Source organism: Pelophylax lessonae (assembly GCF_965119305.1).
Source record: "Pelophylax lessonae genome assembly, chromosome: 4".
NCBI classification, from domain to species: Eukaryota; Metazoa; Chordata; class Amphibia; order Anura; family Ranidae; genus Pelophylax; species Pelophylax lessonae.
Window position 1 is genome coordinate 94,950,553 of NC_138771.1, and position 21,728 is coordinate 94,972,280.

General features: G+C 42.2%; 1 protein-coding gene across 2 annotated transcripts in view; it reads left to right on the forward strand.

The window, feature by feature from the left end:
• LOC309553742 (protein unc-13 homolog C-like) overlaps positions 1-21,728 on the forward strand; it is a 621,348-nt gene that overhangs the window by 85,395 nt on the left and 514,225 nt on the right. For both annotated transcript variants that reach the window (XM_082255119.1, XM_082255120.1), the window contains exons 6-7: positions 6,309-6,424; positions 21,389-21,552. In XM_082255119.1, coding sequence (XP_082111245.1) covers positions 6,309-6,424; positions 21,389-21,552 — 280 coding nt within the window. The remainder of the gene's footprint in view (positions 1-6,308; positions 6,425-21,388; positions 21,553-21,728) is intronic.

Here is a 21,728-nt window from a genome sequence, read left to right on the forward strand (position 1 = left end):
ATGTGCTGGAACTGGAAAGAGTCCAGAGAAGGGCAACAAAAATAATTAGAGGAATGGAGGGCATCAGCTATGAGGAAAGACTACAAGCACTGAACTTATTCTCTCTGGAAAAGAGACGATTGAGGGGGGATATGAAATCAATGTACAAATACTGTACTGGTGACCCTAGCATAAGGAACAAACTATTCAGAGAAAGGGAATACAATAAGACACGTGGCCACTCACTAAAACTAGAGGAAAAGTGGTTTAACCTTAAAATACGTAGGGGGTTCTTCACTGTAAGAGCGGTAAGGATGTGGAATTCTCTTCCGCAAACAGTTGTATCAGCAGGGAGCATCGATAGTTTCAAAAAACTATTAGATGGGTACCCTAAAGACCACAACATACAGGGGTATACAATGTACGGTTAACAGCAAACACACACACACATCATAGGTTGAACTGGATGGACTGATGTCTTTTTTCAACCTCACTAACTATGTAACTATGTAACAGGCATTGGGTTAGGAGTAAGAAGAATATAGTGTTGAGTTTGAGAGTAAGGTGAACACAGGTGGGGAAGGAAGTCATGATAACATGGCAGAGGGAGTGGAGAGAACAAAGGTGTGGGGGGGTAGGAAGGGGACCACAGGCATGGGGAGTTAGTGAAAGAAATAGATCAGAAAGATAAAAGAATGGGGATGCAGAAATAGGATGTCGATGGGAAGGAATGTAGGTTACAGGCTATATCTGTGATATGGCACTGCATTACTTTAACTGACAATTGTACGGTCGTGCAATGCTGTACCCCAAAAAAAAATGATTTCCTTTTTTCACACTAATAGAGCTTTCATTTGATCACCTCTGCGGTTTTTATTTTTTGGGCTATTAATAAAAAAGACCAACAATTTTGATTAAAAAACAATATTTTTTACTTAAAATCAACTTTCTTCAATAATTTAGGCCAATATGTATTCTGCTACTTTTTGGTAAAAAAAAAAAAATCCCAGTAACCATATATTGATTGGTTTTCACAAAAGTTAGAACATCTACAAACTATGGGATATTTTTATGGAATTTTTATTGATACTTTTTTTTTTTACTAGTGATGGCGGCGATCAACGACTTATAGCGGGACTGCAAAATTGTGGCAGACAAATCAGATGCTAATGCCCCATACACACGTGCAGATTATCTGAAGACTTTTGTCTGCAGACTTACCAAAACCATATAATATGAGGTCAAACCTAAACACTTTCAATTTGTATGCAATCCGGCAGGCCCTTGCACTACATAGAAAAGGTAAGTCTGCAGACAAAAGTCTTCAGATAATCTGCACGTGTGTACGGGGCTTTAGTGACACTTTTGTTCCTATTTTGGGGACAAGTGACACCAATACAGTGATTAGTGCTAAAAAATATGCACTGTCACATGACTCTGCCAGGGAAGGGGTTAACATCAGGGGCGCTCAAAGGGTTATATGTGTTCCCTGGGAGTTCTTACTAACTTTGTGGGGGATGCTTTAACTGTGGGAAGACAAAGATCCTTGTTCCTGCTTAGCAGAAACACAAGTTCTCGGTCTTTCCTACTAACACAACGATGAATTGTCTTGTTTACATAGGCAGACTGCAGTTCTGCCTTTGTTTGGAAAGATCAGTGGGTCCCGGAACTGCTGATTGGCTCCCGCTGTGTCCAATCACAATGAAGGGAGTCACCAGCGGTGCATGTGTGCGTGCCGCAGACCCAGAAGTGCAGAATCTTGCAACTGTACGTGATTTTGCACAGAAGAGCCGCCACCCTGCAGTAAATGTATGTGGGGTGGTCGGCAAGTGATTATTCAAAATGGGTGCATTTATTATTTTTTTGCAAAAGGTGTACATAAACTGGTCATAGATGGATTATTTTTTTTCTTTTGATCAGCCAGCCGGTTGATCAAAAAAAAAACCTAATAGATTCCCCAATCCACACAATTGAATCGAGGTGGATGAGGATGCACTTATGTATACTGACAGCGGGACTCCACTGCTGTCAGAATACACTGATCAATGCTGCAGAGCTGATTGAACAAGAATATTCCAACTTGCCCGTTCAAGAGAAGCCGATCGTTGAATGAATTTCCCTCTGGAATAAATGGCCATAGATGGATCCAAATTCAACCCATCCATGGCAAGCTTTAGCCTCTATTTTTTTTTTTTAAATCTGCATCTTCAAATTGCATATTAAAGATTAGATCTGTTGTACTCTCAGCATTTGAAAACTTTTGTTGCTTTTATCCTGTGCTTTTTATCCCATCATTTTTATTGAGAAATCATGATTATAGTAAATTGGAGAAGAGTGGGCAATTTGTAAAGATACAGAGGTGTACAATTATAGTAGTCAAATGCTATATAACTTGTGAGGTACACCCACAGTGAACAGTGGGCTGCGATGAGTCAAACTTCACTTACAATTAAAGCTTTGCATATGTTGGTGGTAAAGCAGATTTATAACTTAATCTAAAGTTTTCTATTACTTTTAGCTGGTTTTTAATGTTTAGGATAATTTGCCAAATTACAGTTGATAACGAGAACCATTTTTGTTAAGATTCGGCAGCAATACTTAGACAAAGTTTACGCTACACATACTTTTATTGTAGGCGTAGTGCTTAATTTATTGCTCTCACATAGTCACCTCTGAAAATATTGTAATAAAATATTATGCTAAACTTTATAGATGTCTCATTTCTCATCTGCATATTTTAATTTTCACCTTCTCTGTATCTGACCTGTCACTTATTCAGAGTTAATTGCTTGCTAACCATCATACACCAAATCTGACATCTCATGTTTGCATTACGTTACCTGCCTTCTCAGACTTTGAACATTGTGTGATTTGAGACAAAGCTTCTTCATTTACATAAGCTTATGCTTCAGGAGACAAGTCTATTTCAAGTCTGTGACTGATTTAAAGTTGACACTGCTTGTCCACAAGTTTCATTATTTACAGGTTTTCACTAATCTTGTATAGTTGACAATAAACTACATGGACAGGATTGGTGCTGTTTTAATTTTGAAACATTGTGTTTACTTGTATTTGCATTTTGTTTTAATTAAAATTAGTTGACACAGAAATTAAAATATTTAATTAAATATTTGGAGCAGAGTTGAAAGTTTTAATGAGTAGCATATAGGAAACTTTTAATGAGAATGCAGACTGCCTCTGCTCACCTCCCCTGAAAATATAATTTTTTGGATGGTTATTTTATGGCTTAAAAAAAAAGAAAATATGTAGATTATGAGTTGGGACTTTACATGGACTTTTCTGATCTGCAGGTTTGTCCAAAGTCATTGCCTCAAAGTATCAAAGCCAGGCATTTTGCATTTGCAAGAGGAGGGTAGTAATGGCAGCCTCCTTAATTTACTCAGTAAAGGTTTTTTTTTTTTCATAAACAGGATTCTTTAATATGAGAGCTAGTGTTAAAGCCCAAGGCAAATTAAAAATGTCCCCTTGCAGTAGGGCTGTGCCCGTACTTCAAGGATTTATCTCTAGGGGAACAACAAAAGGAAATATATTTAACTGCAGCTAGATTAGTTCATGCAGCTTCTGTACCCCTCTAGCAGTCTAGGGTCCTGATGTCATCAAGACCAGAGCAGCATCCATAGTTCACCACTGGGCACGAGAATGTTGAGGGACAATCCACCGTCAGATCCTGGGGGAGTGCTGCTTGCTGGAGTAGTGAAGGATCAGTTACATAAAAGTGTTTCTCCTCTCCCCTGGACAAAACAAGCTATAAACCCTTGCAGTGCAGACACAATTTCTTTCTTCTTGGCTTTATATTTCAATCATTTTTATTGTTTTCAAGAAGAAGGTTGTACAATAAGAAAGAACAAAGCATAAAAAAAAAAACTTACAGTGTGTGGGGGGGGGGGGAGATTCAGGGGGGCTAACAATATAACATGGTAAATCTTGAACGGGTATAAGAGTCGTGAAATAAGTACATATTGGTATTCTGAACAAACAGTTGCAGAATAGTGTAGGCTCTCGATCTCTGGCACCCCAAATGGGTACAAACTGTGCCCAGAGAGAGTGCCTAGTGAACATCCAGATTTCTTTCTTCATGGCTTTAGATGCCAACTCCAGCTTCCTTAAAATCCTTCCAGTCCTCTTTTCTGAACCTCACATTTCACAAATGAATACATATGTACCTTACTTTTGAGTATCTTTCAATCAGTCACTTAACTCTTCCTCTCTAGTTTTGAGCTCTGGGGCATGTCTAAGAGTTGTGTGGCTTCCTCACTTGCACAGTTGCAATATTATGCCATGTAAGGGGCATTCTGTAAGCTCAGACTGTATGATTATGCTGAGCCCTGAGAGTGTATCAATAACAGACTGAGCTCACAGGAAGGGGTCAGATGACACTGGGCATCATTCAACCCAGAAGTGGGGTTGTGGCCACTGACAGAAGAGGATGGAAAGAGCAGCACTAAATGTTGGGGAATGAAAGCAGTGCATTTGAACCAGTACATCTCTACTCAGGGCTGGAAAAACATTACAATATATAGAAAAACACAAAGGTAGAGTTGGGCTTCAAGTAATGAGTTAATACATTTTAATGTTCTTATGATGGGATCCCTACCACCCTAATTTCAGATATAGTTGGGTGAACTTTATACCATTCCAGGTGATTTCACTGTTATTATTTATAGGAAGGAAACATTTTAAAAACTGTAATTTAAAAGAGAGCTGATGTATGGGAAATGTGTGTGAAATATAAAAGGGGCAGGTGTAAGTATGGGTAGCACAGGCTTCTGGGAAAATTAGATTTGTATGGATGGGAATGTGGAGACACTAAAGGCCTCTCAATATATAGCATTTATAGGATAAATTAGCATTTCTATGTCTTCATCATTATTTAATTGTTTAATTGTTAATTAAAGGTTTACTGTAATAGAATAATATTCTAATTGGATATAGGTTACTACAGTTTGCATATAGAGTGTTCCCTGCATGGTGCACTGTTCAACTAAAATAACCAAATTCTGCCATTTCTTAAACAGTAGTACAGCATGTTACTTTTTTTTTTTTTTTTTAATTTTTAAAACTTTTTAAAGTATTTATCACTTGTTTTCTTTTACTTGTAGTATTGTGCAAAAGCACAACATTTCTTGTAGTATTAAATAAAATAGAAGACCATTGGTCATTGTAGCTGTAGAAAAATGGTATGAAAAGGTCACCGAAAAAGTTAATCAACTCAATACATTGTATTTGGTATTTAAAAGAGCCCAGTAAAAAAAAGTGTTTTACAGTAATTGCCTTTTTTCTATGTGTTTTATGTTGCTTTTATTTTTACCAGGACTCATAGAGAGTAAACATGCATTTATAAATTACATTCAAGGGTTTTCTGGTATTCGTTCACTGTTAACACAAATGTTTAATATGTAAATCGTCGATAGTGTTAAAGAAATAATTTAGTACTTTCACAGTTGATGGGATTAGGCCTTAATATTTATTTAGTAGTGATCAGTTTGGCTGTCATTGCGATATATGAGATGTGAAATGGCAATCAGATTGTTTGCTGTATAAAATGTTTTTGGTCCCTGTCCCTGCACTTTTGCAATTCTATTCTTCAATAAGAAATTGTTGTTTTTTTTCTTTGCTTTTGTACACATGTACATATAGTAAATAGTATGTGAGTGTGTATAAACATACAGTGTGTTTATATATATATATATATATATATATATATATATATATATATATATATATATATATATATATACTGTATATGCAGTATATATTCAAATTATTATTATTATACAGGATTTGTATGGCACCAACAGTTTACGCAGGGCACTTTACAGTGTAAAGGGGGACAGTGCGATATTACAATACAGATCATTACAGAAGGAATAGGAGGGCCATGCTCATAAAGCTTACAATCTAAAGATACACAACATTGTCAAAAGTAATAAGACACCTGCCTTTACACGCGCATGGCATCCCAGTCTTAGTCTGTAGGGTTTAATATTGAGTTGGCCCACCCTTTGCAGCTATAACAGCTTCAACTCTTCTGGGAAGGCTGTCAGCAAGGTTTGTGAGTGTGTCTATGGAAATGTTTGACCATTCTCCTGAAGCGCATTTGTAAGGTCAGACAATAATGTTGGACGAGAAGGCCTAGCTAACAGTCTCCACTCTAATTCATCTCAAAGATGTTCTATCAGGTTGAGGTCAGAATTCAGCGCTGTGCAGGCCAGTCAAGTTCCTTCACTCCAAACTCGCTCATTCATGTTTTTATGGACTAATAGGTTAAAAAATAATTATTTCTTACCAATTTTTTAATCTGTTTTCAGAGAAAAGGACAGATAAATCTGCAGTGTCCGGTGCGATCAGATTAAAGATCCATGTTGAAATCAAGGGAGAAGAGAATGTGCCTCCATACCATATACAGTACACATGTTTGCACGAGGTAAGTTTTGGACACTTCTTGGCATCTCTGGTAGGTACCAGACATGCTGATGTAAAAAAGAAGAGGTGAATTGATGTGAGAAACATAAGAAATTACTGCAACCTATCCTCTTTTTGAAGGCGATGGGCAGAGTAGTACAGGGACAGATGAGCAATCTATCTCACATAGATCTGTCCTGAATCTGACCAATTCACACAGCGAGTGTTGCAAATATAATACAATGTGATGGCTGATTTGTTATATCCAGTTCATGAATAGTTATTTCTAAAATTGAACTCCAGTAATTAGACACAATTCACTGCCAGGGTTAAATGCCCATTCAGTCTAGAAGTGCAGAGATAATATGTAGTACATTCTTCCTGGCTCCAGCAGTTTTTCTCTCTAAGGTACTCTAAGCCTTGGTCACATGCTTGCCTCTTCCACGTACAATATGGGGTTGAATAACTAAAACCGGAGACTGCAAAATCTGGTGCAACTCTGCTAAGAAACCAATCAGCTTTCATTTTTTTTTGTGAAACCTTAAAGTAGAACTATAGGCAAAACGTTTTTCTTTTTGTCATTATGAATAGAGTAAGGGGGGGTGTCATCTGTGTCCTATTGGAGAGATCTCTCTTCACTTCCTGTCCCCTAGAAAAAACAGGAAGTGAGAGGAAATCTCTGCAAATTAAAGGAATCCATTGGGGACCCCCAGGTCACCAGACCAAGTGTCCCCTTTGGACTTTTCTGGTGACAACCCAAAATTTGAGATTTTATTTTGGTTTCACTTTTAATGATAATAGTAAAAAGTACTCATAGAAAGGTGTGAATCTCCCTACCAGGGGCACAAACAGCAATAAAAACTGATAGGGGTTCTAATCCTGTCAGGGGTTCTAATCCCACTCCACTCAATCCAAATCCACAATCCAAAACTATAAAAAAAAATATGCCTTTAGTTGTACTAACTAGTTAGTATAATTGAACAAGCTGAAGTTAGAAGCTGATTGGCTACTGTTCACAGCTGCACCAGATTTTGCACTCTCCAGTTTTAGTAAATCAACCCCTATGTGATGATGCCAAGTAGTCCAAGGATTTGGGTAGAAGGGTACACGTCTAAATAGAGTAAATAAGACAACCTATCCCTACAACTCTAGACTAAGTCACGGTTCAAATCTTGACCCATTCAGCAGAAACCAGCTGAGATTCAAACTGTGTATGGGCAGGCTGAATGTACTAAGTTGATTGATCAAACAACATGGGTACAACCAGCATGCCAATTATCCCTAACGGCTGCTATAGCCGCTAGCAAAAATCACTGTCTGCTCCCCCTCCTGCCGGGAGAATACAATGGCCTGGCAGGAGGGATTCCCGCATCAACACTGTCTGTGTTGATGCGGGAATGTGTGTCTGGGGGAATCATGCAAATTTCTTTTCTGCAACTAAGGGGAATTTGCTTCATATATGGGTGGTCTAAATAAGCATTTATCCTTGCAGTTTCCACCTGGCTAAGGGGGCACTACAATGGTAGATTTTGTTAAATTACTGGTGCTGCCACCCTCTCCACAACTCAACACACCAGTCATATAAGATATTAACAAGAGGGCCAGCGTTTGTCTGTCTGTATGCCTATCCATGTCAGTTTGGTGTTTTAAGGGGAGGGGTACAAAACCGTGTAAATTACCCATTTATAAGTAGTAATAAAATGCTTTAAGTGGACTGAAGTCTGTAAAGTCACATGAGTCAACCCATTGCCATAGTTAAAATGTGTCAGATCAAGCATAAAAATCTTGTGCAGAAATGTATAAAACATGAAATGCGCCGTACTTCCTGGTCACAGAAATCCACGGCAGGTCATTGCTTTCCAGATACATGGGGAATCAATGTCACCTGGCTACTTCCCCCTACCACCTTTCTCAGCTTCACAGAAAACCACCCTTTCATAAAACTCTGCACACCATTTCATCTTTTTTAGCCTTTGAAATGAAATGAGAGAGAAGGCTGTCAGAAATTATGAGTAAAGTAGCACAAAGTTATTTTCTTCGATATTGTAATTGTATTATAATACCAGTCACCTCATCTGGCATTTGTCCCATTTTCATACAGATGGGGAATAACTACATTGAGCAGCATTTCAGTACAGAGACCAGAAAAGGCAACTGTACAGAGACACATTGTTATAATAAAGTCATAATACTAAAGAAAACACATTTTATCCAACTTTTATATCATTCATGACAACATAGTAATTCCTCTGTGCTGGATTAGGCACGCACTGTATTTTAGTAAGGCAAATGTCTTAAAAAATGGAAAGGAGGATGAAGATTTTAATTGCTGATTGTGTTTTGTGAAGGTGGGAAGGAGGGCTAGACAGCTTCGACAAAGGGAGTTGGATGTCCTCAACTTCCCAAGGGAAGGAGTACAGAGGGTTGCTGGAAAGATTGTAAACAATTTTCTGTGATTGTCTTTTTTTCTATTACCTTCATAAGATAAGACATTTTTGCACAGTCTGATGCATTGTTGGCTGCATTGTGCCATAGGGTTGCCATTAGTTCCCTTTTAAGTGGTTGTAAAATCAGCATATTCAATAACTACCATCCCTTCTGTTTTATCCAGATATAAAGTACTGTTTGTCCGATTTGTAAAAAAAATTCTAATCCTAAATACCTTTTCTCACAGCACCACTGTGTTGTCACGTGCCCTCGTCCTCTTTCCTTTCCTGAAATAGGGAATGTGGGGGGAGGGGCTGAGATACTCCTCTAACATCAGTCAGCCAGCAGAGGAAGGTCACGTGACCACACATTGGTGCTGTGAGAAAAGGTATTTAGGTTTAGAATTATAAAAAAAAATGGACACACAGCACTTTATATCTTGATAAAAACAGTGGGGTGGCAGTTATTTATATGTTATTTTCAAGGCACAGAGAAGAGCAGCAGGAGGGAAGAAGCAGGGATGAGATCAGCTCTTACACACAAGCTTCAAAACTGACAGGCAGGGAGGGAGGGGGAGAGGAAGATACTCATAGCAGAGAGCAGGATGACGGAGACACGTAAACTGACCATGGTATCATGGATCAGCAGTCATGATTATCATGGTCAGCACAGACAGGGGGACACAGGAACAGGCAGGATCAACCAGGTATTTTGCAACTAGAAAGGGACAAATTAAATGGCACAAGCACTATGCTATAGATCATGCCTTAAAGGAACCGAAGTTGTTTTTTTTTTTTCTTTTAGGGTTACAAGCGCTTTAGGAAGTATATGTGGTGGCAGATAAGTTAATTGGCACCAATAGCATTCCATTAAAGGTATCCTAAGCATCTATTGTTAAACCACATCTATTAGTGCTACTAATGGATTTTCTTTAAAGGAATTGTAAAGGCAGAAGGTTTTTTATCTTAATGCATTCTATGCATTAAGATAAAAAGCCTTCTGTGTGTAGCAGCCTCCTGAGCATCCCCTAATACTTACCTGAGCCCCTTCTCTCTCCAGCAATGTCCACGAGTCCCTTTGCTGTCCAGGACTCTCCCTCCTGATTGCCTGAGACACAGCAGTGGCGCCATTGGCACCATTAGCTCCCATGGCTGTCAATCAAAGTCAGTTATCCAATCTGGAAAGAGAGGGGCGGGGCAGAACCATGGAGCTACAGTTCGGCTCGGGTGCCCCCATAGCAAGCTGCTTGCTGTGGGGGCACTCAACAGGAGGGAGGGGCCAGGAGCAACAAAAAGGAACCAACTGCACAGAATAGGTAAGTATAACATGCTTGTTATTTTTATTTATTTTTTTAAACAAGATTTTACCATCACTTTAAGCATTGTTGAGTCTAACTGTGGTTTCTGTTGCAAAATATTGAGTGCACAGGTTTGTCATACTTTTTCTGGTAGTCTGTTCAGCTACAGTTATAATAAACTACTAATATAATAACTACTTACATTTGTGTTTGGGAAGCTCTTATGATTTATATTTAGTAATGTATCAAAACAATATGACTGGATTTATGTACTCTGTATAGTGAGAACTGCATGCCGGACATAACTAAATAAATGTGTATGTCCTAATAACATGTAGATCATCTAATTCTTTAATTAAGTCTGATAGGACCCCCATAAATGTTTGGTATGTATGGACCATTCTCGCTTCATTCAGAGATGCAAGAATATTAGTAATTTTGGGACATAACAGAAAAATGGTGCTGGAATCAGAAACCATTTTGATAGAAATTTGGTATATTTTGTCCCTTTTCATCCAACATGACAGACTGGTCCTTCTCCTATTTAGTGATGCAAGTCAAAGTCTCTGTGTGATTGGTAATGCAAAAGACAAGAGACAAACCTAGGAGTACAATGGTTATAGAATTTCAAATGCTGTGAAGGATATGCAAGATACTAGTTTCTGTCCCAAATTTTACATTCTTACGGTACATTCAAATATTACAACATCACTGGTAGCAGTTGATTTTAGTTTTTCTATTTGTTCTTTTCCATGAGCCCCAGAGTACTTTACATTTTGTTATACCCATTCTTGTTAATAATTTAAAGGAAAATAAATAACATTGTATATACAATTGCTATACATGTTGAAACTGAATGTTTAAAAAAATTACCTTTCAATTTGAAGCCACTGTAAATTTCTATAAAGTCAGTTCAAAATGGCAACCTAGAGTCATTCTGTTGGTGTACAGAACACCCCCAGAAATGTAATTTCCTGATTGTGTGATTTGCTCAGAATTCTGCACTAAGGTACAAGTCAGATTTCAGAAACCTGCCATTTTAGACACCCACAAATCGCCATAGAAATTTCAGTTTCGGTGAGTATAATTTGTGTGAAATACTTTGAAAGGGGTGCAGACCTTGCAGCTTTTCTCATTAGAAACACTTTTCTCATTAGAACACTGCAGGGGGATCTACTAAAACTGGAACAAAATCTAGTGAGCTCAGTTAAGAAACCAATCAGCTTCCAGGTTTTATTGCCAAAGCTTAATTGAACAAGCTAAAATTAGAAGCTGATTGGCTGCCATGCACAGCTGCATCTGATTCTTAGTGCTCAAGTTTTAGTAAAATGCCCCCCCGAGAGTTAATTATAATGAACTAGTCCTTCCCATTCAGAATCAGTATCCAAAGGACATAGTGAAACAAACACAGAGCAAATGTCAGAACAACAAGAGATAGGAATTTTCTACAAAGTCAGTTAAAATCCCAGCAATATATATGGACCAGTGACACCAATACAGTGATCAGTGCTAAAAATATGCACTGTTACTGTACAAATGACACTGGCAAGGAAGGGATTAACATCAGGGATGATCAATGGGTTAAGTGTAGAGTTGAGCGGACACCTGGATGTCCGTGTTCGGCGGGTTCGGCCGAACTTTAAAAAAAAGTCCGGGTCCGTGTCCCGGACTTTTGCCGAACTTTTCCCGGACACCGAACCCAATTGAAGTCAATGGTGACCCGAACTTTCAGGCACTAAAATGGCTCTAAAACACCAATGGAAAGGGCTAGAGTGCTGCAAATGGCAGCAAAACATAGTGAAGAGCATGGCAAGTGCTCTGCAAACAAATGTGGATAGGGAAATAACTTAAAAAAAAAAAAAAAAAAAAAAAACAGAAAAATAAAACAATGTTCTTCATCTCTGAAGGACGAGGCCCATATGGAGTAGGAGGAAGGTTGAGGTGGTGGTGGATGTGGCGGTGTCATAGGCGTGCGCACAGGGTGTGCCGGATGTGCCTGGGCACACCCTAATCACCTAGGGCACATAGCATTATCGCTCTGTTTGCCAGTGAGGAGATGGGAAAGATCTCCCTCGGACCTGCTCTGCTCTATTTCACTTTGCCAGCAGGGAGAGTAATGTATCGGGGCCATGTACATGTAGGCAAACACATGCATGTGTATTTAAACTTTGGGGTGCACACCCTAATGCAATAGGCTGCGCACACCTATGGGCGGTGTAGGTGGAAGCGGCGGTGGAGGAGGACCAGGGCCGGATTAAGAGCATCATGGGCTTGGTGCTGAGGATTTTGAAGGGCCTTAAGGGCCGTGCCTTGGCATGCACCCAGAGGAGGAAGGGTGCAGCCATGCATGCCTAATTCCACATGGGATGCTGTCTCTGAAGCCCATAAACACATCCATGCATCGGCAACTGTCCCTCCTTGTCCGGCCTTCGTGCTGTGTGGGGAGGTTCTGAGGGAGCTGCCTGGGGAAGCGAGCATAGAAGCCAGACTTCTGTGTTTACAAGTGACAGAAGAGCGGTAACAGTGAATATGGCCAACCCGGGGCCTATATAAAAGGTAGGGGCCTGGAGCTGCAGCTCCAATAGCCCCTACGTTAATCTGGCCCTGAGGAGGACGAGGTAGCCAACACTGCTTCTTTTCACAAATTTTAAATGAGGGTACACCCCAAAAGAGTGAGAAAGAGCAAAAATGGAACAATGGCTGGGTAAGGTCGGTATCCATCGCTATTCTGCACAAGGTATGGAAAAGTCCCGTGGGATCCATGCCTGGTTCATTTTAATGAACGTGAGCTTGTCCACATTGTCTCTGGACAGGTGGCTGCGCTTGTCTGTGATAACGCCCCCAGGCGTGCTAAATACCCGTTCAGATAATACACTGGCTGCAGGGCACGCCAGCACCTCCAAGGCGTAAAGGGCAAGCTCAGGCCATGTGCCCAACTTGGAGACCCAGAAGTTGAAGGGGGCAGACCCTTCATTCAGTACGTCTAGGCGTGTGCACACATACTGCTCCACCATGTTGGTGAAATGCTGCCTCCTGCTAAGACGTTCCATATGAGCTGCTGGTGCTGCTGTTTGTTGTGGCGTGCTGACAAAGCTTTTCCACATTTCGGCCATGCTAACCCTGCCTTCTGAGGTGCTGGCGGTGCCCTGGTTGCGTTGGCGACCTCTTCCTCCTCCTCCTCCTCCCCTGCCTTATGCTTCCACTGTGGCCCCGCTGTCAGGTGGGAATGCCAGCAGCATGGCGTCTACCAGCGTGTGCTTGTACTCGCGCATCTTGCGATCGCGCTCCTGTGAGTGAATTAAGGACGGTACATTGTCCTTGTAACGGGGATCCAGCAGCGTGGCCACCCAGTAATCAGCACAAGTTAGAATGTGGGCAACTCGGCGGTCGTTGTGGAGACACTGCAGCATGTAATCGCTCATTTGTGCCAGGCTGCCCAGAGGCAACAAAAGGCTGTCCTCTGTGGGAGGTGTATTGTCCGTGTCCTCTGTATCCCCCCAGCCACGCACCAGTGATGGCCATGAGCTGGCCTGGGTGCCACCCTGCTGTGAACATGCTTCCATCTCCTCCTCCAGCTCCTCCTCCTCATCCTCCTCATCCTCCAGAACTGTGCCCCTGCTGGACAATTGTGTCCCTGGCGTTTGTGTGTGCAGGAACCCACCCTCGGAGCCCCTTGCGAATGACTGCCCTGAAAGCCTTGGAAATGTTACCTCTTCATCCTCCTCCTCCTCCTCCTCCTCCTCCTCCTCATCCTGTGCCACATCCTCTTCCATCATCGCCCGAATTGTTTTTTCAAGGAGGCATAGAAGTGGGATAGTTAAGCTGAGAACGGCGTCATCGGCACTGGCCATGTTGGTGGAGTACTCAAAACAGCGCAACAAGGCACACAGGTCTCGCATGGAGGCCCAGTTATTGGTGGTGAAGTGGTGCTGTTCCGCAGAGCGACTCACGCGTGCGTGCTGCAGCTGAAACTCCACTATGGCCTGCTGCTGCTCGCACAGTCTTTCCAGCATGTGCAAGGTGGAGTTCCACCTTGTGGGCACGTCACATATGAGGCGGTGAGCGGGAAGGCCGAAGTTACGCTGCAGCGCTGACAGGCGAGCAGCAGCAGGGTGAGAACGCTAAAAGTGCGCACAGACGGCCCGCACTTTCTGCAGCAGCTCTGACATATCGGGGTAGTTTTTAAGGAACCTCTGCACCACCAAATTCAGCACATGCGCCAGGCAAGGGATGTGCGTCAAACCGGCTAGGCCCAGAGCTGCTATGAGATTTCGCCCGTTATCACACACCACCAGGCCGGGCTTGAGGCTCGCTGGCAGCAACCACTCATTTGTCTGCTGTTCCATGCTCCTCCACAACTCCTGCACGGTGTGTGGTTTGTCCCCCAAACAGGCAAGTTTTAAAACTGCCTGCTGTCGTTTACCCCTGGCCGTGCTGAAGTTGGTGGTGAAGGTGTTACGCTGTCCGGATGAGGAGGCGGTAGATGATGAGGAAGCGGAGTAGGAGGAGTTAGGAACAGGAGGCAAACTGAAGCGCCCTGCAATCCTCGGTGGTGGAAGGACATGCGCCAAATTGCTATCCGCCTCAGGCCCATCCGCCACTGCATTTACCCAGTGTGCCGTTAGGGAGATATAACGCCCCTGACCGTGCTTACTGGTCCACGTATCGGTAGTTAGGTGGACCTTGCCAGAGATGGCGTTGCGCAGTGCACACCTGATTTTTTCCCCCACTTGGTTGTGCAGGGAAGGGATTGCTTGCCTGGAAAAGTAGTGGCGGCTGGGCACAACGTACTGTGGGACAGCCACCGACATAAGGTTTTTAAAACTGTGCGTCTCCACCAGACGGAATGACAGCATTTCAAAGGCCAAGAATTTTGAAATGCTGGCATTCAGGGCCAGGGATCGTGGGTGGGTAGGGGGGTACTTCCTCTTCCTCTCAAGTGTTTGGGAGATGGAAAGCTGAACGCTTCCACGGGACATTGTGGAGATGGTTGGTGACCCAGGTGGTGGTGTTGCTGACAGATCCTCTGTTTGCGGGGTGGCCGGTGCCGGTATCACTACAGATGTGGCTGGAGCGGCCGAGACTGCAGCAGAAGAGGAAGCAGGATGAGCCAGAGATGTTTCTTGGTTTTGAAGGTGTCTACTCCACTGCAGCTCGTGCTTTGCACTTAGATGCCTGATCATGCAGGTTGTGCTCAGGTTGAGAAGGCTTATGCCTCGCTTCAGGCTCTGATTGCACAGGGTGCAAACCACTCGTGTCCTGTCATCAGCACATTTTCTAAAGAACTTCCACGCTAGAGAACTATGATCTTGCCCTAGAAAGGTGTTTATTGAATAGCGGAACAAAACAAAAACAGTATCGCACGGGTGTATCTGACAGTCAAATATGCAAACTATGCCGCAATTTAATGTTTTTTACCCCAAAAGGGTGTATATTGAATTGCGGAATAGGAAAAAGCATAAAAAAACGGTGTATCTCACACGTACAAACACAGACTAGGCCCCGATTAAAATTTTTTGTACCCTAAAGGGAGGATGAGGAAGAGGAGTAGGAGGAGTTGGGAACAGGAGGCAAACTGAAGCGCCCTGCAATCCTCGGCGGTAGAAGGAGATGCGCCAAACAAATTTAAAAAGGTGTATCTCACACGCACCGATACAGACTATGCTGTAATTTAATTTTCTTACACTCCAAAAGGGTGTATATTGAATAGCGGAATAGGAAAAATGTTATAATACGGTGTATCTCACACGTACAAACACAAACTAGGCCCCGATTACAATTTTTTGTACCCTAAAGGCAGGATGAGGAAGAGGAGTAGGAGGAGTTGGGAACAGGAGGCAAACTGAAGCGCCCTGCAATCCTCGGCGGTAGAAGGAGATGCGCCAAACAAATTTAAAAAGGTGTATCTCACATGTACCGATACAGACTATCCCGCAATTTAATTTTTTACACTCAAACAGGATGTATATTGAATAGCGGAATAGGACAAATTTTACAAAACGGTGTATCTCACACGTACAAACACAATCTAGGCCCCGATTACAATTTTTTGTACCCTAAAGGCAGGATGAGGAGTAGGAGGAGTTCGGAACAGGCAGGAGGCAGACTGAAGCACCCTCAAATCCTCGGCAGTATGAGATGCGCCCCAAAAATTGGAAAGGTGTATCTCACACGTACCGACACAGACTATCCCGCAATTTAATTGTTTATACCCAAAGGTTTTGATTAAATAGCGGAATAGAAAATATGATCAAAAAAAGTGTATGTATCTCACACGTACAAAACCACACTAGGCCCCAATTACTATTGTTTGTACCCCTAAAAGGCTGAATGAGGAGTAGGAGGAGTATGGAACAGGCAGCACCCTCAAATCTTCAGAAGTATGAGATGAACCCCAAAAACTTGGAAAGGTGGATCTCACACGTACCAACACAAACTATCCCGCAATTTAATTGATCCCCAAAGGTTTTTATTGAATAGCGGAATAGGAAATATGATCAAAAAAAGTGTATGTATCTCACACGTACAGAAGCACACTAGGCCCCAATTACTATTGTATGTACCCCTAAAAGGCTGAATGAGGAGTAGGAGGAGTATGGAACAGGCAGCACCCTCAAATCTTCAGAAGTATGAGATGAACCCCAAAAACTTGGAAAGGTGGATCTCACACGTACCAACACAAACTATCCCGCAACTTAATTGATCCCCAAAAGTTTTTATTGAATAGCAGAATAGGAAATATGATCAAAAAAAGTGTATGTATCTCACACGTACAAAACCACACTAGGCCCCAATTACTATTGTTTGTACCCCTAAAAGGCTGAATGAGGAGTAGGAGTAGTATGTAACAGGCAGCACCGTCAAATCTTCAGAAGTATGAGATGAACCCCAAAAACTTGGAAAGGTGGATCTCACACGTACCAACACAAACTATCCCGCAATTTAATTGATCCCCAAAGGTTTTTATTGAATAGCGGAATAGGAAATATGATCAAAAAAAGTGTATGTATTTCACACGTACAGAAGCACACTAGGCCCCAATTACTATTGTTTGTACCCCTAAAAGGCTGAATGAGGAGTAGGAGGAGTATGGAACAGGCAGCACCCTCAAATCTTCAGAAGTATGAGATGAACCCCAAAAACTTGGAAAGGTGGATCTCAAACGTACCAACACAAACTATCCCGCAATTTAATTGATCCCCAAAGGTTTTTATTGAATAGCGGAATAGGAAATATGATCAAAAAAAGTGTATGTATCTCACACGTACAGAAGCACACTAGGCCCCAATTACTATTGTTTGTACCCCTAAAAGGCTGAATGAGGAGTAGGAGGAGTATGGAACAGGCAGCACCCTCAAATCTTCAGAAGTATGAGATGAACCCCAAAAACCCCAAATATCATTCAGCTCTGCTGCAGGCCACAATTTAATTTTTTTTAACCCAAGGCTGTATATTGAATAGTGGAATAGAAAAAAAGTGTATGATTTCTGAAACCACTCAATATTAGCACATGAGAACTGAACACAGCAGTGTATGATCAGTCACTCAGCACAGCACAGCTGAAGGAAAAATGCTGCACACAGTGCCTGATAGAATAATACTTTTCTCCCTCCTCCTCAGAGGGCAAAAAAGATTGTGTTCACTGCACCCCAAAAAGATTGTGTTCACTGCACCCCAAAAAGATTGTGTTCACTGCACCCCAAAAAGATTGTGTTCACTGCACCCCAAAAAGATTGTGTTTACTGCACCCCAAAAAGATTGTGTTCACTGCAGCCCACACACAGCAAAATGGATGTGGACCACTGACACCTGCCTATCTCCTATCCCACACCACACAGCACTATCGATTGTAGTTTGTAGAACACACTGACCCTAAAAATCAGCAGACTCTCTCCCTAAAAGGATTGATAAGATCGTAGATCGGTCACTGCAAACCCCACCCCACACAGCAATATCGATTGTAGTTTGTAAACACACTGACCCTAAAAATCAGCAGACTCTCTCCCTAAAATGCCTACAACTCGCCCTGCCTAACACACTCCGACCTGTCCCTCAATTCTATCCGGACACAAATGTTTTTTTTTCCCTGTCTGTCCCTAATCAGCATCCAGCACCCCAAAGAGATTGTGTTCACTGTACCCCAAAAAGATTGTGTTCACTGCACCCCAAAAAGATTGTGTTTACTGCAGCCCAAAAAGATTGTGTTCACTGTACCCCAAAAAGATTGTGTTCACTGCACCCCAAAAAGATTGTGTTTACTGCAGCCCAAAAAGATTGTGTTCACTGCAGCCCACACACAGCAAAATGGATGTGGACCACTGACACCTGCCTATCTCCTATCCCACACCACACAGCAATATCAATTGTAGTTTGTAGAACACACTGACCCTAAAAATCAGCAGACTCTCTCCCTAACAGGATTGCTAAGATCGTAGATCGGTCACTGCAAGCCCCACCCCACACAGCAATATCGATTGTAGTTTGTAGAACGCACTGTCTGACCCTAAAAATCAGCAGACTCTGTCCCTAAAATGCCTACAACTCGCCCTGCCTAACACACTCCGACCTGTCCCTCAATTCTATCCGGACACAAATGTTTTTTTTTTCCTGTCTGTCCCTAATCAGCAACCAGCACGTTGATGTGTGCTCTCTCCCTGAACTAAACAGCAGAATGACACAGCAGCGGCGCTGCCTCGAACTTATAAAGACTTGGTCACATGCTTCAGACGGCCAATCACAGCTACTGATACATTTGTAGGCATGGCTGGGATGGCTTAGGCACACCAGTTAAACGCTTGTTGATTGGCTGTTGAAAGCCCGCCATGAAAAGCGCGCCAAAGCATGCAAAACCCGGAAATAAAATGACCGAACACGGATTTTTACCCGAATATACAGTAAAGTTTTTGGGTCCGTGTTCGGGTAACAAAAATCCAATTATTCGGTACGAACACGAATAATACAGTCCGTGTTCGCTCAACCCTAGTTAAGTGTGCTCCTAGGGAATGCTTTCTAACTAGGGGGAGTGGAGTGACTGCAGGAAGACTGAAATCGGTGTTCATGATTAGTAGGAACACAAGATCTCTCTCTTTCTGTCTGACAGAACGGCGGTCTACCTTGTTTACATAGGCAGACCGCCTTTGTCATTCTCCTGAACGATCACGGGTGGCCGTCGGCCATTGCAGCCGCTGGACCCACTCATTGACTCCCGCTGTGTCCAATCAAAGCAGGACCATGGCTCCGGCGGCGGGCGTGCTACCCGTAGAGCCCATTTACAAAACTAAGTACAGGTACGTGATTTTGCGCTTAACCGCTTCTGTACCGCCCGCCGCCTTTTCTCTGCAGCAGGCTGGCCCTCCTGCGTGAACCAACCTACACCTATGATGGTCACGTGCCTTCAGCTAGGGGGGCGAGCATGCGCCGACGGCGGCGCGGTCCCGTACCCACTCAGCAGCGGGGACTCTGATGCACGGGGCAGGCGGCTCTGATTGCTGCCTGACACCCGCGATCATTCCCCATTGAAAGAGAAGAACGGTCAGCTGTTGTAAACACAGCTGACCGTTCTTCTCTCTGGAATGATCAGAGTGCCTGTGACCCTATATAGGATCACAGGTCTCTATTGTCATTCCATAAGCCCTGCCCCTATACAGTTAGAAACACGCCCCTAGGTACACATTTAACCCCTTGATCACTCACTGTGTTAACCCCTTCCCTGCCAGTGTCATTATTACAGTAACAGTGCATATTTTTTAGCACTGATTACGGTAATAATGTCACTGGTCCCCCCCAAAAGTGTCAAAAATGTCCGCCGCAATGTCGCAGTCCCTCTAAAAATCACAGATCGCCGCCATTGCTAGTAATAAAAAAAAAACAATAAAAATGGCATACATCTTTCCCATAGTTTGTAGACGCAATAACTTTTGCGCAAGCCAATCAAGATGCGCTTATTGCGATTTTTTTTTACCAAAAATATGTAGCAGACAACAAATTGGCCTAAAATGTTAAAAAACTTTAATTTTTTTTTGTGAATGTTATACAGCAGAATGTGAAAAATATTGTTTTTTTTTTCAGAATTGATGCTCTAGTTTTGTTTATAGCGCAAAAAATAAAAATCGCAGAGGTTTTTGGGTACAGTGTCACACAACTGCGCAATTGTTCCTTAAAGTAACGCAGAGCTGAATCACAAAAATGGCCTGGTCATTAAGGGGGAAAATCTTCTTCAGAAGTTCTTAAGGGCCATCCTGCCGCAGTAAATGTTTGTGGGGCAGTCCTTAAGTGGTTAATGTGTAGAAAATGTATCAGTCAATGGAAAATTATTATTATTTTGGCTAACCTGTTGAAGAAGATTTTATTGGGGATGCAGTAAGCTCCTGAACATCTTAGCTCTTTTAAGTGTAGAGTTATAAAAAAAAATCCTCTGTTTTTCTTCTTTTAAAGTGGTTCTAAAACCTTGGTGTTTTTTATTAATTTATTTATTTTTACCCTGGATTAAGGTAAAAAAACACCCTACTAACTATTTCTGTCTCCTCCCTCTTTAAACACTTACCTAAACCTGTCAGCGATCCAGCGCTGTGCCTGGCTACAGTCTTCACTCCCCTCTCTTCCTCTCCTCACAGGGATTCAGAGGCAGCAGTAGGAGCCATTGGCTCCTGCTGCTGCCAATCAAATCCTGTGAGTAGGGAGCTAGGGGTGGGGCTGAGCCACACTGTGTGTGTCAATGGACACATGTAGCCCCGCTTGGGATCAAGCTCACAAGATGCTTGCTGTGGGGCTACATAAAGAAGATGAGGCACTTGGAGCACCGGCTGGGGACCCCAGAAGAGAAGGTATGGGGCTGCTCTGTGCAAAACCCTTGAACAAAGCAGGTGAGTATAAACCAGTATGTTATTTTGATAAAAAATAAATCCAGCCTTTATAAACCCTGTATTTCATTTCTGGTTCAGAGAAATGCAAGATTTTATTGAGATAACTATAGAAAGACTGCCTTTTCCCCAGAAGGTTGACTAGTAGAGTTTTATCTTTGAAACTGTGAGCCAGCAGTTTCTTCTAAAGTATCACATTTCCCTAGAACGTATGACATTTATCTAGGTGCATGTAGCTTTTCTATTGATGCAGTAAATTATGTTTTTGCTCAGGTAGCATATCCCTCTCTATTTACTTTGGCTCTGTGCAGTGAAATTAAATGTTTCAGACATATCATGTACCAAGTTGGCATTATCTTGAGTCTAGGTGTCCCTAACAATATACAACATACTCTATCCACAGAACTTATTCCACTACTTGACAGAAGTTCAGAATAATGGTATTGTCAAGATCCCTGAAGTAAAAGGAGATGAAGCCTGGAAGGTTTACTTTGACGACTCTGCACAAGAAATAGTAGATGAATTTGCAATGCGCTATGGAATAGAGTCTATTTATCAAGCTATGACGTAAGTATATGAGCTCCATTAATAACAAGCAGAGAGCTGGCATAAAGTACAAACTTCAAAAAAAGACCAGTATATACAGAAGAAGCTCATAACTTTTGTGCAGCGAATGCAGACTCTTTGCCTTTACACTGAGATCTATTCAGTCGCTGTAGACAGAATACTAGACAATCAAAGGG